Source organism: Malurus melanocephalus, unplaced genomic scaffold (genome assembly GCF_030028575.1).
Source record: "Malurus melanocephalus ecotype Western Australia unplaced genomic scaffold, MMel_1.1 scaffold_1, whole genome shotgun sequence".
Taxonomy (NCBI): Eukaryota; Metazoa; Chordata; class Aves; order Passeriformes; family Maluridae; genus Malurus; species Malurus melanocephalus.
Window position 1 is genome coordinate 2517722 of NW_026623233.1, and position 14364 is coordinate 2532085.

At 38.3% G+C, this 14364-nt stretch overlaps 1 protein-coding gene across 3 annotated transcripts in view; it reads right to left on the reverse strand.

Moving 5' to 3' along the window:
• Window positions 1-14364, reverse strand: part of WWC3 (WWC family member 3) — a 99767-nt gene that overhangs the window by 11223 nt on the left and 74180 nt on the right. For 2 of the 3 annotated variants that reach the window (XM_057389733.1, XM_057389717.1), the window contains exons 11-15: window positions 13250-13824; window positions 7207-7327; window positions 6393-6467; window positions 5324-5410; window positions 2797-2989 (exon numbers count right to left, since the gene is read on the reverse strand). In XM_057389733.1, coding sequence (XP_057245716.1) covers window positions 2797-2989; window positions 5324-5410; window positions 6393-6467; window positions 7207-7327; window positions 13250-13824 — 1051 coding nt within the window. The remainder of the gene's footprint in view (window positions 1-2796; window positions 2990-5323; window positions 5411-6392; window positions 6468-7206; window positions 7328-13249; window positions 13825-14364) is intronic. The other variant, XM_057389726.1, reaches the window with a different exon arrangement.

The window sequence follows — 14364 nt, forward strand, 5'->3', positions numbered from 1 at the left end:
CTACTTGCTCTGATGCAGTGTAAGATAGAAATGTGATCAAACACACTTTTGCATCAGCATTGGAAAATGTTTAAGACACACTGAGTTTAGTTTAAGAGGTAGATAGTAAAACTGTTTTCTGTCTGCAATACTGGAAAAAGCATATGCTGACTCTTAAGATGCCTGACACTGCCCTGTACACTGCATTTATTAGGCAGCTAAGCAAGCCTGCCAAAGAAGCTGCCACTACAAAGGGAATCACTAATTGAGTAGAAAATCACCATCAAACCCAATTAAGAATTATCAGTACTGAAATAATTAATATTTCATGTCCACCTCAATGGACATGGATTGGATTTGGAGCTTACTCAAAATGCTGAAGAAACCAAGGTGGGTCTGCTACAGTTTGGTCACAGGCCTGTTCTGACACATTTGTTAACAACTTGGATGGCAGAACAGTAACAGCATTTATGAATATCTCTGATGTCTGACAAACAAACACGTCTCTTTATGAGAAAACAATCAGGATTTAAAATCATACTAAAAAAATGGGACAGATGTCCCAAAATAAAAACAAAAAATGCAAAATAAAGTTACACGCAAGAAGAAATCAAATAAATTAAGACATGGACAAATCAGTCAGGGCTGTAAAAGATGAGGAACTGGGAGTGAAACAGCAATGCTGGGTGACTSTAAGAAAGGCATTCATATTTCTTTTATGTTTTAACATGAACTATATATGCTAATCATGGAAAATAACAATTCCCTTATCTCAAGATTGATGAGGCCACCAGGGAGGTAATAAGCCAACTTAAGATAGAGAAAGATCTTTCAACCATGCAGGGCATAAGAGTAAAATGCTGAGGAAATGGAAAGACTATACCACAAATGTAATATATTTATTTCTTTATAATTGAACTATTTGCCAGATTTTTTTTTTTTGTTCCCTGTTACAGAAAAGTATTTATATAACTTAAGATAAACTCCAGTCTGGCTTTTGCACTTAGGAAAATATCATACTGGCATAACCTAACTGAAAATAAAGCAGTCATCAAGAATTGAAGAAATATATGCATTATTAAAYAGATGGGAAAAAGTGTAATCTCAGTGGAAGAGATCTTTAAAAACAGAGGTCTTGCTGACAGGGACCATCACAGCAGTTCTAAAGAGAGGTAGCATATAGCAAGTGATTTCTCAGTTTGAGAAAATGCTCATTCTCAAATTACAGCTGAAGAGAACTAAAATCGCAATGTTTAAAGAGATACTTCAATGCACCTACCTTAAGAAATTGSCATTGTTTCTCTCTTTTTGAGTAGCATGTTAACTTACCTTAAACTATGTTACCAATTACTGTTGACAAAGATACTTTTGACAAAACCAAATTAAGACCATGAAAGAGAAAAAAAAATCCATAGCCGTACAACCTGAAGACCTATATCATTTGGCAACTCAGTAACAGAAGTCAGAATAAAAGCACCCTAAACTTAGATGTACTTGTTTCAATAGCAAGATGCTTTACACTTAAATAGCTAYTTAGCTTCCCAGAGGAATAGGATATACCAGCACAAAGCATTTTACACCAATATATCCAACCTGCTCTTGAGATACTTTCTCTTTAATTACATTGACAAAACTTCCTACTGCAGACAAGACCTTGGGTCCACTTCCGTCACTAGTAAGACCCTTGTTTACGTAAGATGGTACTTAGTTTTGAAGGTGGACTAACAAACATGCCTTCTTGACCAGATTGGCTCAAAAAACCACTTCTTATCCACAGCCCAGAATGGCAGTGAGATGTCTGTCTCTCAACTTCTTTGATAGCCTTAAAATTTTTTTCACTAATCCATTCAAACTCCTTATTGCAAAGGCAGCCCACTCACTTCCAGGACAAACAACCAAAAACAACCAGGACATCAGCCCCAAGGCAGATTTAATTATGCATGTTTGCATTTGACAACAGCTAAATGAAGCTAACATTTAGGACACCTGAAGTTAGCACATGATATCTCAATCAGTTTAAAGCCAAAAGCTGAGGTAACAGAACTGTTCCAAGGCCACTGTTACCCTGCAACAAAGTTAAGACTGATGTATGTAAGTCCTCTTCGCTCACTGTTACAGTAATAAGGGGTCTGTATCTGTTCCCTTTGTAGTAAGAACCTATTTGAATGGTACTGATTCCTCACACAGGCATTACAGTATCATGCAGCAACTTAAGTCTTGCACACACTGTAGTCTAAAAGCTGTCAGATTAAGTCTTTGGGGAAAAGTTTAACTTTTTACATACTGCTTTCCTTCTTGCACCAAAATTTAGCAACAGCAGATTTTTCAACTTTCCACAAAACACGTCTCTAATAAATGCATTAAACAAATAAAAAAATCACTTCTTATCTATTAAATCACTTCTTATCTATTAAATCACTTCTTATCTATTAAATCACTTCTTATCTATTAAATCCTGTAGCAATGAATATAAATCTTACATCAATTTTCAAAATGCCTCTACAATGTAACAGCAACAGTGGAACAGATTGCTTTCAAAACTGATGAAAATGCTCCAATTCTCAAGCTCTGCTAATTTTGCGAATCATTTTTAAGACTTTATGTAACCCAAAATGCACATATTTCTACTTTTTTAAAATCTCACTTCTTTATTTACAGAACTACACTTACATRTGTGAACAAATGGACACATTAACACGTAACTATCAGAATTTCTTATGGAAAAATTAAGTTTTTACGCTCTCTTTTTAACCTTAAAARTAATTCCTCAGGTTAGTTTCCCATATCACATGGCTTTTAAGAAAAATGACCACTTACCAATAGTTCTTCTTGTTGCTGATGATCAACTGAACAGATATACAGCTGCAGTGATTTTAATTTCAAAACACTTGAGTGCACAGGGATTCGGAACACTTCATTAAATATTAACGGAGTTTGGAATTCCAAAGCTCTAGAGCAGTAAGTGGTTGGTGTGCCTGACTCAAGCGGTGGCAAATAAACTCTCACATGACTGGGAACAGCAAAAGAGACAAACAGCACAATTCAGACAAGGAAAGCTATTTGGCATTTCTCAAAATCAAGCTAAGCAAAAAAATCAGTGTAACTTCTACATTAAGAATCTGCCTTGAGATCTCCTCATCACCAGAATTTACTTTGCCCTCTTAATGCAGATCTTCCAAGCTGATCTCAAAATGCTATATTTTTCTAATAAAACTTCTTTTTTTTAAACTTGGTGCTTAAGTAGAAGCACCAAGAGGCAYTTGAGCTGCCCTAAGGTATCCAAGKCATCTAAAAGGAGCKGGCAATTATGAGAGGATCTATGGGAGAGYTACACAGAGCCTTCCTCTGAGCAGCAGCAGCTGGAGGCCAGGTGCTATGCTATTTCAAATGGAAACACATGCCCATGTTTAGGCAACTGAATTGCCCCAAAAGTTTTACCAATCCATTTCTTCCTTCCACCTTTTTTTTTCCACTTTAAGAAATTAAGAAATTCAGATGGCAAAAGAAATCTACAGTCACTCATCTGTCTGCAATCTCAAAAGATAAATTTAAATATGTGGTACCATGTCATTTAAGACTCCAAGCCCAAAACAAAAACAACCACTTTCATCTGACAGCATAAGGAGCAGAGCTAGAGAATTGTTTCCATGTTCTCCCTGTCTTGAGTGCTTGCCAAACCCCTGCAATATCTTATTCCTTTCCTCATGCCAGGAAACAGTTTCATGCAAGTGTGTTGTGMCCCAGATTAGAAAATTTATCTGGGTTAAAAAGCTAACCTAGTACAAAACCCACAAAGGCTCAAGGATTAAAAAAACCTGCTCCAGCTCTGAGGCTCACTATCGAATACATAGCTGCACAAACTCTTATGACACCATCAGCAAGGGGMTCACACTGGCAGGCAAATAAATGGTTACAGGACAATTGGAAGAGCTCCTTGTGGTGGAACTGCAGCACACTGGACTGTGGAGCATCAGTTAGTTAAACAGATTCTCACAAGAACAGATTCTGTAAAACAGCAGAGATCCAGCTCCTCTGCTCAATGGCTGCTGCAGGCAAACTTCCCTGCAGCTGCTGCAGCACTTGACTCAATAAATGTACAGTTGCATGGAGAAGTTAATTAAACTTGATTAAAGCTTTTCCTGCTTTTTTTCAGTAATTGAAACTTATTTTTTTTGACTAGACCAATTAAGTCACTCTGCAGCAATGCAATTCTTGATTCCAGCAAAAGTAGGGTTGAGAAGGATGGAGAATAGAACAGCATTTTGATGTCTAATTGCTTTGATGACAATGCCCAACAAACCCTCTGGACTCATCTTKTTCTTTGGTGACTCTATTTTACTACCTTCCTCAGATGATGCTTATTTTTTCTCTGATGACAAGGATTAAAAAAATGGCAGACTACACAATACTCATGTTTTTCCCTATCATGTGCCCTTGCACTCACACTGAAACAGGGCAAAAGACCAACACTAATGTACTGACCTTCATGAAGAATTTCCACTAGAGTTTTGCAGAGTTAGCACAATAAAGTTCTCAACAAAGACCAATTCACTCAGGGAGATGTATGCCACTTTAACAGCCCCCACCAAATTACTTATTTTACAATATAATAGAGCTGTCATATCTCCATTTTCAAGCTTTCTCTCTCCCAGAGATAAAGATCAACAATTTTCACATATTGAATTTTGTTAAAATATGCTAWGATATGTACCTATAGATAAAACAGTGTTTTATGACAACACTGTGATTATTTAAGAAACATTTATTAGAATAAAGTAAGTTATGTTCTGTATGTGATATGAAATTTGAAAAAGTAGCAYAAGCTGTCAGTGGTTAAAAAATTTAATCTTTTGTACTGATTCTCAGCTAGTACTTGTGTTAATGTTATCTTCAGAAGGTCTTTCACAGATACTCATGGAGAGCTATACTGGCCACAAAAGTCTGCATCCTTTGTTGTTGTTTGTGTGGTTTTTGGTGCGGTTTTCTTTCTTAAAGATAAAAGGCAAGGTATCTCTCTTACTGATTAACAGAGATGCTGTCATAGAATTGAGAAAAATAAACCAAGCTTACTCTGGACTATCGCATATATTTTTGAACAAACCTTCCTGTGCACAATAAACAAGTAAGAACACAGAGACYACGCTTGTTACCTGAACATTGTGACAGAAGTGCTGTAAAAGGGATACTTTGTGTCCATAAAATGCACTCTTTCCTCATGGAAGTTAAGACATACTATCTTCTCTAGAAATGGTTTAATTTTGGATGAAGCCAAATAAATCTACCGCATTTATGACAGTGGCATGAAACAAACAATGATCAGACTCTGGGTGAAATTTAAGCTTACATTTTGCAGTTTTCTTTAACAACTAGACTAGTGAAGTTCTTCAGCTGTAAYACATGGACTAGCAGACACTCGCTTCCACTGTCATGCCTGGAAAACAAATTTYCTGTGTTAGTCACCAATCATTGATACTTTGCTTAAGAAATAAAGATGAAGACTAAACAGATYTCAAGAATGTAAAAGCWCATTTTGTTAAACAAATTTCTTGCRCWTATCAGTTTCAGTCAAAAGCATTAGCTACAGTAACAAAGGTAATAGAACTAAGTGAATTATTCAGCATGAAAACAACAACTTGCCTTCCTATGCTCCTTGACAGGTTTTCTCAAACACATTCCTCAGTTTAAACAGTTACACCATATGCAAATATGTGTATGCATGTGTAACAACATATCAGTCACATTAGACAAATCCATCTGCATTATTTCCATTGGCTATTAAAAATAAATTTTAAAAATTCTACTCTTTCACATCAGCATGAATTTTGAAATGCCACAAACAAACCTGGTTGATACTTTAAAAACTCCTTGTCTTAGGAATTAGTTTTCCAAGGGGCAGAGATGATTCTGGAGGGCTAAGCAAGATATCCTTTTTCGCATGGCAATAATCTGCCCTTCCCCGTGCTACTCCCACTACCAACAATAGTATGCCAAAAGCACAACATTTCAAAGCTGTATTGTACAGCTGGGACTGTTTGTATTTGTGTCTCTTCACCTGTGACTTTCCTAAGGTAATCCTCCTTTATTTGGCATAAAAAGATCTCACTTACAGAGACATATCCCTATACCAATACTCACATTAACAGCCCAGACAATGAAAATAAATGCTACTGAAAGAAGCAATGAAGGCCTTTTCATCAGTCAGCATTGAAAGGACTGTGGTTACGGCACATCCCCAACACAAAATGGCACGTGACTGACCAATCTGTAATCCACTGAACTTTAGCTGTCAGTTCAGAAACTTCTTAAAAATACACACTGCAATTCAGTTTACTAAAAAGTTAAAAATCGTAAACAAGAAAAGTAGCGAGCAATTCCTGCAGAGTTGATAGGAAGAAATAGGAGTAATCACTCACAGAAATCCAACATGTATTTGYGGTTCTTCACTACTGGCAGCATCACCATAAACAGGCTCTTCCAGATCTTCATTCCTGCAGGAACAGAAAGTACTGTAAACTACATATTGACCTAAGCTGCTAGATGGTGAACTAACATTTGTTTTRTGATTTGTGGATATAAGCAATTATTTGGTAATACAGGAGGGACTGGTAATRTAGAAGGATCGGGACATCTATTTAAAAACACCTAGTAGTAGTAATTCACAATTGTAAAAATTTAGGTTTTAGAATTACTCTTTCAAGATATTTATGTTATTTTAATWTTTATTCTGTCTTCCATCTTTCTTTAGCATCCTTCAAACCTTATCTTCTTCCCAGTTACTGCTTTCTATGTTAAAACAATTGTATTAAGTAACATGTTTTTCTTTATCCTTCAATCACTTGGTGAACCTAATGTTTTTAGACTTCTGGCAGTTCATATGGCTCTGCCTTGCAGTTAACTCGGCATTCTAAGTCACAGTCTGTACAATATTGTTAAAGATAGTTAAAATAAAATTACTAATTAATGACTAAAAGGATAAGAAAACTATCTTTCAAGGGAGACATGATGTTAAAATGTCAGAGACAATAAAACAAAAGGGACTTGGCACTTGAAAATGACAGTGCGACTGCACGTAAAAAGCTTCTTTCCTTTAAAACATGGAATCTAGTAGTTTTATGTTACTAATAACTGGCAATTTTGAAACCCTACTCATAAATTYACAACTAATTCTTTTGGGCCATGTGGAAGAACAGGAATATTTCCAGCTTACTATGCATTTWTACACCTGACCTTTTGCTTAAAGCTTCAAACACGCCACTGTCACTAGCCAGTGAATGATCTGAGAGACATGCTGAAACTCGCCTGGCTCTCCTCTCCGATCTTCTACCACTGTCTCCTCGCAGAGTTACAGCTGCCAGGGAGAAAAAAGGTGACAACATCAGCTCAAGGCAGTTTCTTCAAAATTAAACAAGAAGCATGTATTGTATCAAAACTAGCAGCAAAACAGCACAAATGCAGTTCACTGATTTTTCATCTAACTTTAAGCTAAAAACCTAGAATAGGACTGACCGGAGACTTTCTGTGGGAAAATCAAGGAAGGAAGTTTGTGGCTAATTGCTCTGTGACAATACTAAGTATAAACCAATTGCATTGTTACTGAATGTTTTTCTGGTAGAATAATTCCTTCCTAAAGGAAGACTTACATTAATTCACATATGTACACATGATATCCCAAGCTTTTCAGATTTACCTACTGAATATACAATAGGTTGAAAACAAACACAGAGACTAATTCTTTTTAAAAGTTATCTGATAACACAATGTGAGGTTTTGTTCTCATTTGTTTCCTAATACAAAGTCTCAGAGCATACTGTTTWTACCATCACATAATAGCAGCTTTTATTTACAGTCTCAGAGCCATTATCAAAAAGAACCAGTGTTTTCCAACTCACTCAGATCACTGWTTTTTTTCGAATTCTTAGTGAATTACTTTGAAAACTGACTGGGGGAAGGAGRAAGCAATATTCAATCCCCTTTTCCACTCTTCCCTGAATCACCAGCCACACAATAAACAGCAACTCAGCAATCACTTTCACGTTTTAAGTGTACCAACAAAATTACGTTATACACCGTGCTTTGCACAGGCAAGTAGGTATAGCAGCTACCAATCCTTTAAAGTACGTGCACAAGCAGTAACGTTCAAGAACTGCACAGAAGAGGCTTCAACACTTCAACAACAGTGCCTAACTTGAGGTTGTTTTCCTTTTTGAGTCCTAGAGAAAACCACTAAGCAGACTTGTGAAGTGCAGTTTCTTCACTGTGCAGGGAAGAACTTTTACCGTCTTTTGCTTAATAAGGTTCAATGACTGTCCTCAAAGCAGGAAAGCAATGACAAAGAGATRGCACTTCAAATGTGGGGAAAGCGTTTTATTGTTTCTGCTCATGCTTAAAAATTTAAGACAGCATGGAMGCATTGACAGTTTCAGCAGAGTGACAGCAGCACAATGCATGGGAGACAAGCATCAGCTGACATTTACAGCTTACTGCCCCAACTAAGGATGAAGCATGTCTTACTCAAAGTAACAGCTTGTTAAGTACCTTTGTTGCCTGCTATATTAAGGCATCTAAACTTATTTCTGACATCTCCTCAGTAAGCTTCCTTCAGAAGAACCTCAGCCATAGCCTGAGCTCKGCCTGCACAACCCAGCTGAGGTACGGTGAGCCACCCTTCTGCATGGTACTCACCTCACCTCCCACCCAAGTACCACCAGGACAGGATGTCAGGACATGAGAACTTGATAAAAGTCTTCCAGGTCAAAACACTACTTCTATCAACAGAAGGCTCTGGCTAAGGTCAGTTTTAGTGGAACTGGCAGAGAAGGTACACCAAGCCCATCAGCTCTGAGCCAGCCCAAGGTACATTCCTGTTACCAGGCCACTAACAGGACAAAGTTCACAAAGGTGTTAAAAAAATCAACCAGTCCTGTTGGGAGCTAAAATTCTTGTATATCAGCAGAGCCAGTTCTCTGTCCTTTGGATGCATAAGTAGCCCTATGGACCACTCCTCCAAATTCACTGAAGGATTCAGTCAGCTTCAGGCAAGCAGGAAATTTATCTGCTGTCTAGGAACAAACCAATCTGCACTTGTCTCTGTGCCCAGAGAAAGAATCACCATCGCTCCTCACCTCCAGGTACAGTGTCCCACCCTTCTTATACATCACACACCATGCAGTGCTACTCATGACATCCTAACCACAAATGAGAGCCAAGTTCAAGTGAGCATACAGAAAGCAAAAAACTGTATTTGAACCATGCTCTCTTCTGTATCACTTGTACAAAAGTGGTGGATTTGTGGGTTGTTTTGATTGGGTTTTTTTTTGTTTGCTTGGTTGGYTTTTTCCTTTGATTTCGTGAGCCTACCTCAGTTCTGTCACTGGTATTTATGGAGAACCAAAATTAGGAATCTGTAGAGACATCTACATACTAAAGTTTCTCAAAAATTCTACATCACTGGAAAAAGGCTGAACTTCACAAAAGTGAAAATTTTTTTTAAGTGCTTCTATAATTTCTGTACTAATTTCAGCAAGCTACASTAGGACAACTTCTTCTCATAAATAAGCCCTTAGCTCACCCCCTGTGTGCACAGTTCGTATAAACATAGCAGACAAAAGATCTTGCAGGCTCTGTCCTTGGGAGGTTCATGTTCCCAGTTTGGCTGTAAGGAAAAGTTGGTCTCAGGCACCAATGTAATGAAATAAAAAACTGACACACTAGAACAATGTAACTTGACAATGATTTGCCCACTGTCCGCAGGCCATGGAAGCATTCGATAACCTTTGGACAATCCTAGCAAATGTGGGAGAGATGCAGACACCAGAATATACCCTTAAATGGGGAGAAGCATAAAAAAATCAGCAGGAAAAATTGGTCAAGATCAAAGACATCCCAAATTTTGGTTTAAACAGAAAAAAGTTTTGTACAGGTTACAGACGTTGCAGTACTGGAAGCYAAGGAATTGTCTAAAAACCTTCAATTTTCTTATTTAAATAACAAAATCAATATACAATATATATATGATATTCCAGAACAACTGAGTGCCAAAGCTTGATAAATATAAGACAGACTGAATGAAAGAGCATTGTCACTGTCATTAGTTGAAAAAGTGAACTTCAAAGAAAATTTTGCTGTCCAAACTTTCATTTGCTAAAAAAATACATAAATAAATSTAAAGCATGTTTCACAAGCTTAGGAGACTACAAATACTGTATGTCAGCTCAAAATGCACTAATAAAAGAGTAGAACATTCTCATAAAAACTAATCAAAGACACAAACACCTAACCTCCCATAACGCTCAGGCAATGCTCAGGCATTATTATTATATAATAAAGCTGAAGGTCAAAGAATGCTTTCCCCCTGAGTTTAACTACAGCTGTGAATGTATTGTTTAGTKGACATAGCAAAAAAATTAAGTATGCCAATAATGATTAAACAGATACAGCAAAATATCAAACAAAACCAAATGTAGCAAAATCTCCTGTTTCTTCTCATGCAACTCAAAAAAATCCCCCAAAAATGCCATCCCAAAACAAAACAATCAACACTTCACACAGAAAAACACACAGCACAGTAAGAWATTTCAGGTTCACTTACAGTGATTTTTTCTGTTGTGCCGCATGAGAAACAAGACAAAAAGCACATAGTGATAAATCACCCTTTAGATCCATGACAGTATTTTATAAAYAAGAGATTATTTAGGCATTAAAAGAAATTAAGCACTTGAAAGATTTAGTATAGAGAAGAGATAGTGAAGATATWAAAACCCAATATTCTATTAACCTTTCCTCCCACTCCCGTTTTTACAAATATGATGGATTTAACTTTTCAAGCATATTCCCTCCATTCACACATGCAAACTTATTTCACAATTGATCCTATGACAGATGCAGAAYAACACAGATCAGCAACTGAACATCAGAACTGCAGTTCCTGAAGAACCCCTTGAATTTGCTCAGGTGCTGCATCAGTGCAAAGTTCATACAGTTTATTCAGTATTAATCCTCCCAGCCTGCCATTTATTTGTGAATTACCAAAATTACCACGTTTTGTCCACTGAAGAAGCAAGCAAAAGGTATGCCAGAAGCAAGACCTCCTGTTTTTGCAGCATGGCATTCAGCTGCCAGGCCATCGGGTGGCAGCAGCAGGGCACACTGCACGGTACCGCAGAGAAACCCAAAACTCCCAGCATCTGTGAGCTCCCAACTCTGGCATACAAGCTGGATGCTCCATCCAATTTTTCCAGGAAAAGAGTACAAAACGAAAATACTTTCAAAACTTCCAACTGCTACTTGCGAACAACTGCATTACAATTCCAAACCACCAGCTAAGTGAGTGTGGAACTCAAAGTAGTCAAAAATCAGAAAGGTTAGTCAAATTTTTTACGTACTTGTTTCCAAATGTAAATATTAAAAAGGAAAAAAGTCTCAAAAAAAGGCAGCCGGGATACCTTTTAACCACACATTCTTCCTCAAAATGCAACACAAAATACTCTGTTGTACATAAGGAAAAGTTGTAACCGCTGGACTAGGAGCTGGATACCACAGCACTGACAGCACATTAAACACAGAGGTTTTCAGAGAAATGTGAAATGTGTAGAAACATAGCAGAGAAGGGAGAAAAGGAAAATCAAAGCAGGAAGTTGCCCTTCATGCTGTATTGCTGGCTGCGCCCTCACACCAGGCCTTCACTTCTAGGAAACACATACAAGCTATAAACGAACTACTTAGGTATTTTCATTTACCACAATGGGTGAAGACATGCTGTGGTCTGATCTGAGGTTTAAAGAAAGCCTCAGGAAGCCTCTTCACAGCACTAATTTAAGCACAAGTTTACGTGCTGGTCTCTGGAATTCTGTTTATTTTGGTCTGAAAGCTATAATATGGGCACTAGAAATGTTTACAGCTAGTAAAAGTAAATTCTACTGCAGTATCTTCTGGCAGTGCTAGATGCATTAAGGCAAGTACATGAGTCTAGACTCAAATGTTTTTGAACAATGCAGGCTTTTTAGCACTGTGGAAATGYTTTCTTTTTTAAAATGAAAATCTGAAAGGTTTTCTGTAAATCGTGTCAATAGGCCTTTGTATTATCATTTGACAAATAAGATTTTGGTTGGATAATAAGATCCATTCCCTGGTTATATTTCACATTATTCCTAATGTCATGAGTCCTGAATGCAACACTMTACAGAATGCTGGATATAGAAATGGGATGGGAATCACAAGCTTTAATATTAAAAATAAATTCTAAAAGCTCTTCTCTATTAGTATGTTATAAAAAAAAATGAGCAAGTCAACACACAAAAATGCCATCATGATTATCTTTCTCATACTAAGAGCAGTTCTTCATTTGATTGACCAAAACAGGAAAATAAATTTGTCATGTTCCTGTATGCTCAAGCTTTTGTTTYATTTCTTCAAAAGTTTTCTGTTTCCTCTTTTGATTTCTCTATTATAGTTTCTCAACTGCAGTGCTTCAGAAGCTTCTGCCAATGCAACCTAAACCAAGTCCATCAATCTGACAACCCAGCAGGAAAGGAAAACTCAATAGTGTATGTGCTGTGCTAACTGGTCCCATCACTYCTCTGCGATCACAGCACACACAGGYGCTCAGAGACAACCACTCATGATCTCACACATCCCCGACAAAAGATGTTCCTTTGCTGATGAAGCACTCACTCATGAGTGCAGCCATGCCACTGTGGCTTCTGCTCCATCACAGAACCCAGACAAGGGAGCCTGGTCTGGAGTATGTACATACTCAGCACGGAGTCAGCCAGCCTTCAAGCACTGTCAGCAGCATCACCTCATGTTTTGTGTTTGTTTTTTTTTTGTGGGAGATGGTTGTTGGTTACTTCTTATCTCTCCTGGGTTTGCATTGCTTTTACATTATCAGAATAAAGGCAACATCAGCACAACTGGGGGCCTCAGTAGTAACTAACCCACACCATTTCTTACTGATACTGGCTAGTTCCTTGATAGGCTACACTCCAATGAAAATCTATATTCCATTCCTTTTCTTCCACTCAATTCACCACTATTTTAAGATCTATTCACAAAGATTTCTCTATTCTTTCACCTCTTTGCCCTAAAACTAGAGTTTGCTTTTGGGAGTTTTTCCAGTGTTATKGTCATGCTTTTCACAGTTGACATCTACCATGTAATTTTTAACTGATGGTAGTAAAATAACCGAGGAACTATCTCTACTGTGCTGGCATGCTTAGGTCTGTTTSACATTTTTTATGACAATTTGACAAAATAATAATACTCATAAACTTACCTCCGCCAGTTTGAACAGCGGTCAAGTGTGGTCCCATTTCTCGCAGCCCTTCATTGTCCAGAGGGTAAGTGGACGTCTGAGATGAGCTCGTGCCTTGTGCATCATCATCACCCAAGGCTGTGGTTTGAGCCCGGAGCATTTCCAGGGCTCCCATGCCTGCCATCTCCTCAAAACCTTCTGACATCTGAGCCAGCGGAGAATCTCGTGATGCAGAGAGAAAAGGGGTGTCCAGAGGCGAGCTCGGAGGGGACAGCGATGACAAGGAGGACCGCGATGACAGGGATGCCAGGGACTGCGGKGTATCCAGAGACCTCCGCTGCTTATTGAAATTGGAGTGTCCAATGGCATCAGCATATGGCACATCCTTGGTGAGAGACTCAAAGGGAATGATGTCAAAGCGCAAATGCTGCCCGTAGTCTGTAACGCTGTCTGACTTGTCGTACTGGGGAAGGCCATAGATGTCCGTAAAGCTGACCGAGCTCAGGGAGCCTCTGCTGGAGGCCAAGGATCCTCGACTGGAGGCCAGGGATCCCCTGCTGCTGCCAGAGGACATGGTGAGGGTGCTAGCTGACAGACTATGGCAGGCAAAGGAAGAGAAAACACAAAAATGTCCTTTCAAATATAGTCAGAACCATAAATGTGGACATTAAAGCATTAATCCAGATTACACAAGCAACTTTATATGTATTCAGTATGGTGACATGGAGAGATGATTGGGCATTTTATAGTGTAGCTCATGTCTCTTGCCCTGGTCTCAAGCACAACTGTGACTGGAGCAGCACATGTGACAACGAAATCAGGGCCAAGTGCCTGAAGACAAAAGTCCAATAGCGTAAGCCTACCCTTTCCTCCAACATGTAAGCAGCTGTGATTTGGCAGAAAAGAGGCCAGAGCAGGCTCTGGATCAGCAGACTGACTGTAAAGCCAGGAAGGATAGATTACCATGATCCAGCTCAAATTTACATTAATGATTGGTCATAACAATCCAGGGAGAAGAAGTGCAAAGGGATTTGCAAAGTCCTAACAAACTGCTGTGTAAGCCTCACTCTCACAGGTTTTTCCAATGCAAAATAAAAAGACTTTAGGATGAATCCTATTCCAGATCCTCTTACCAC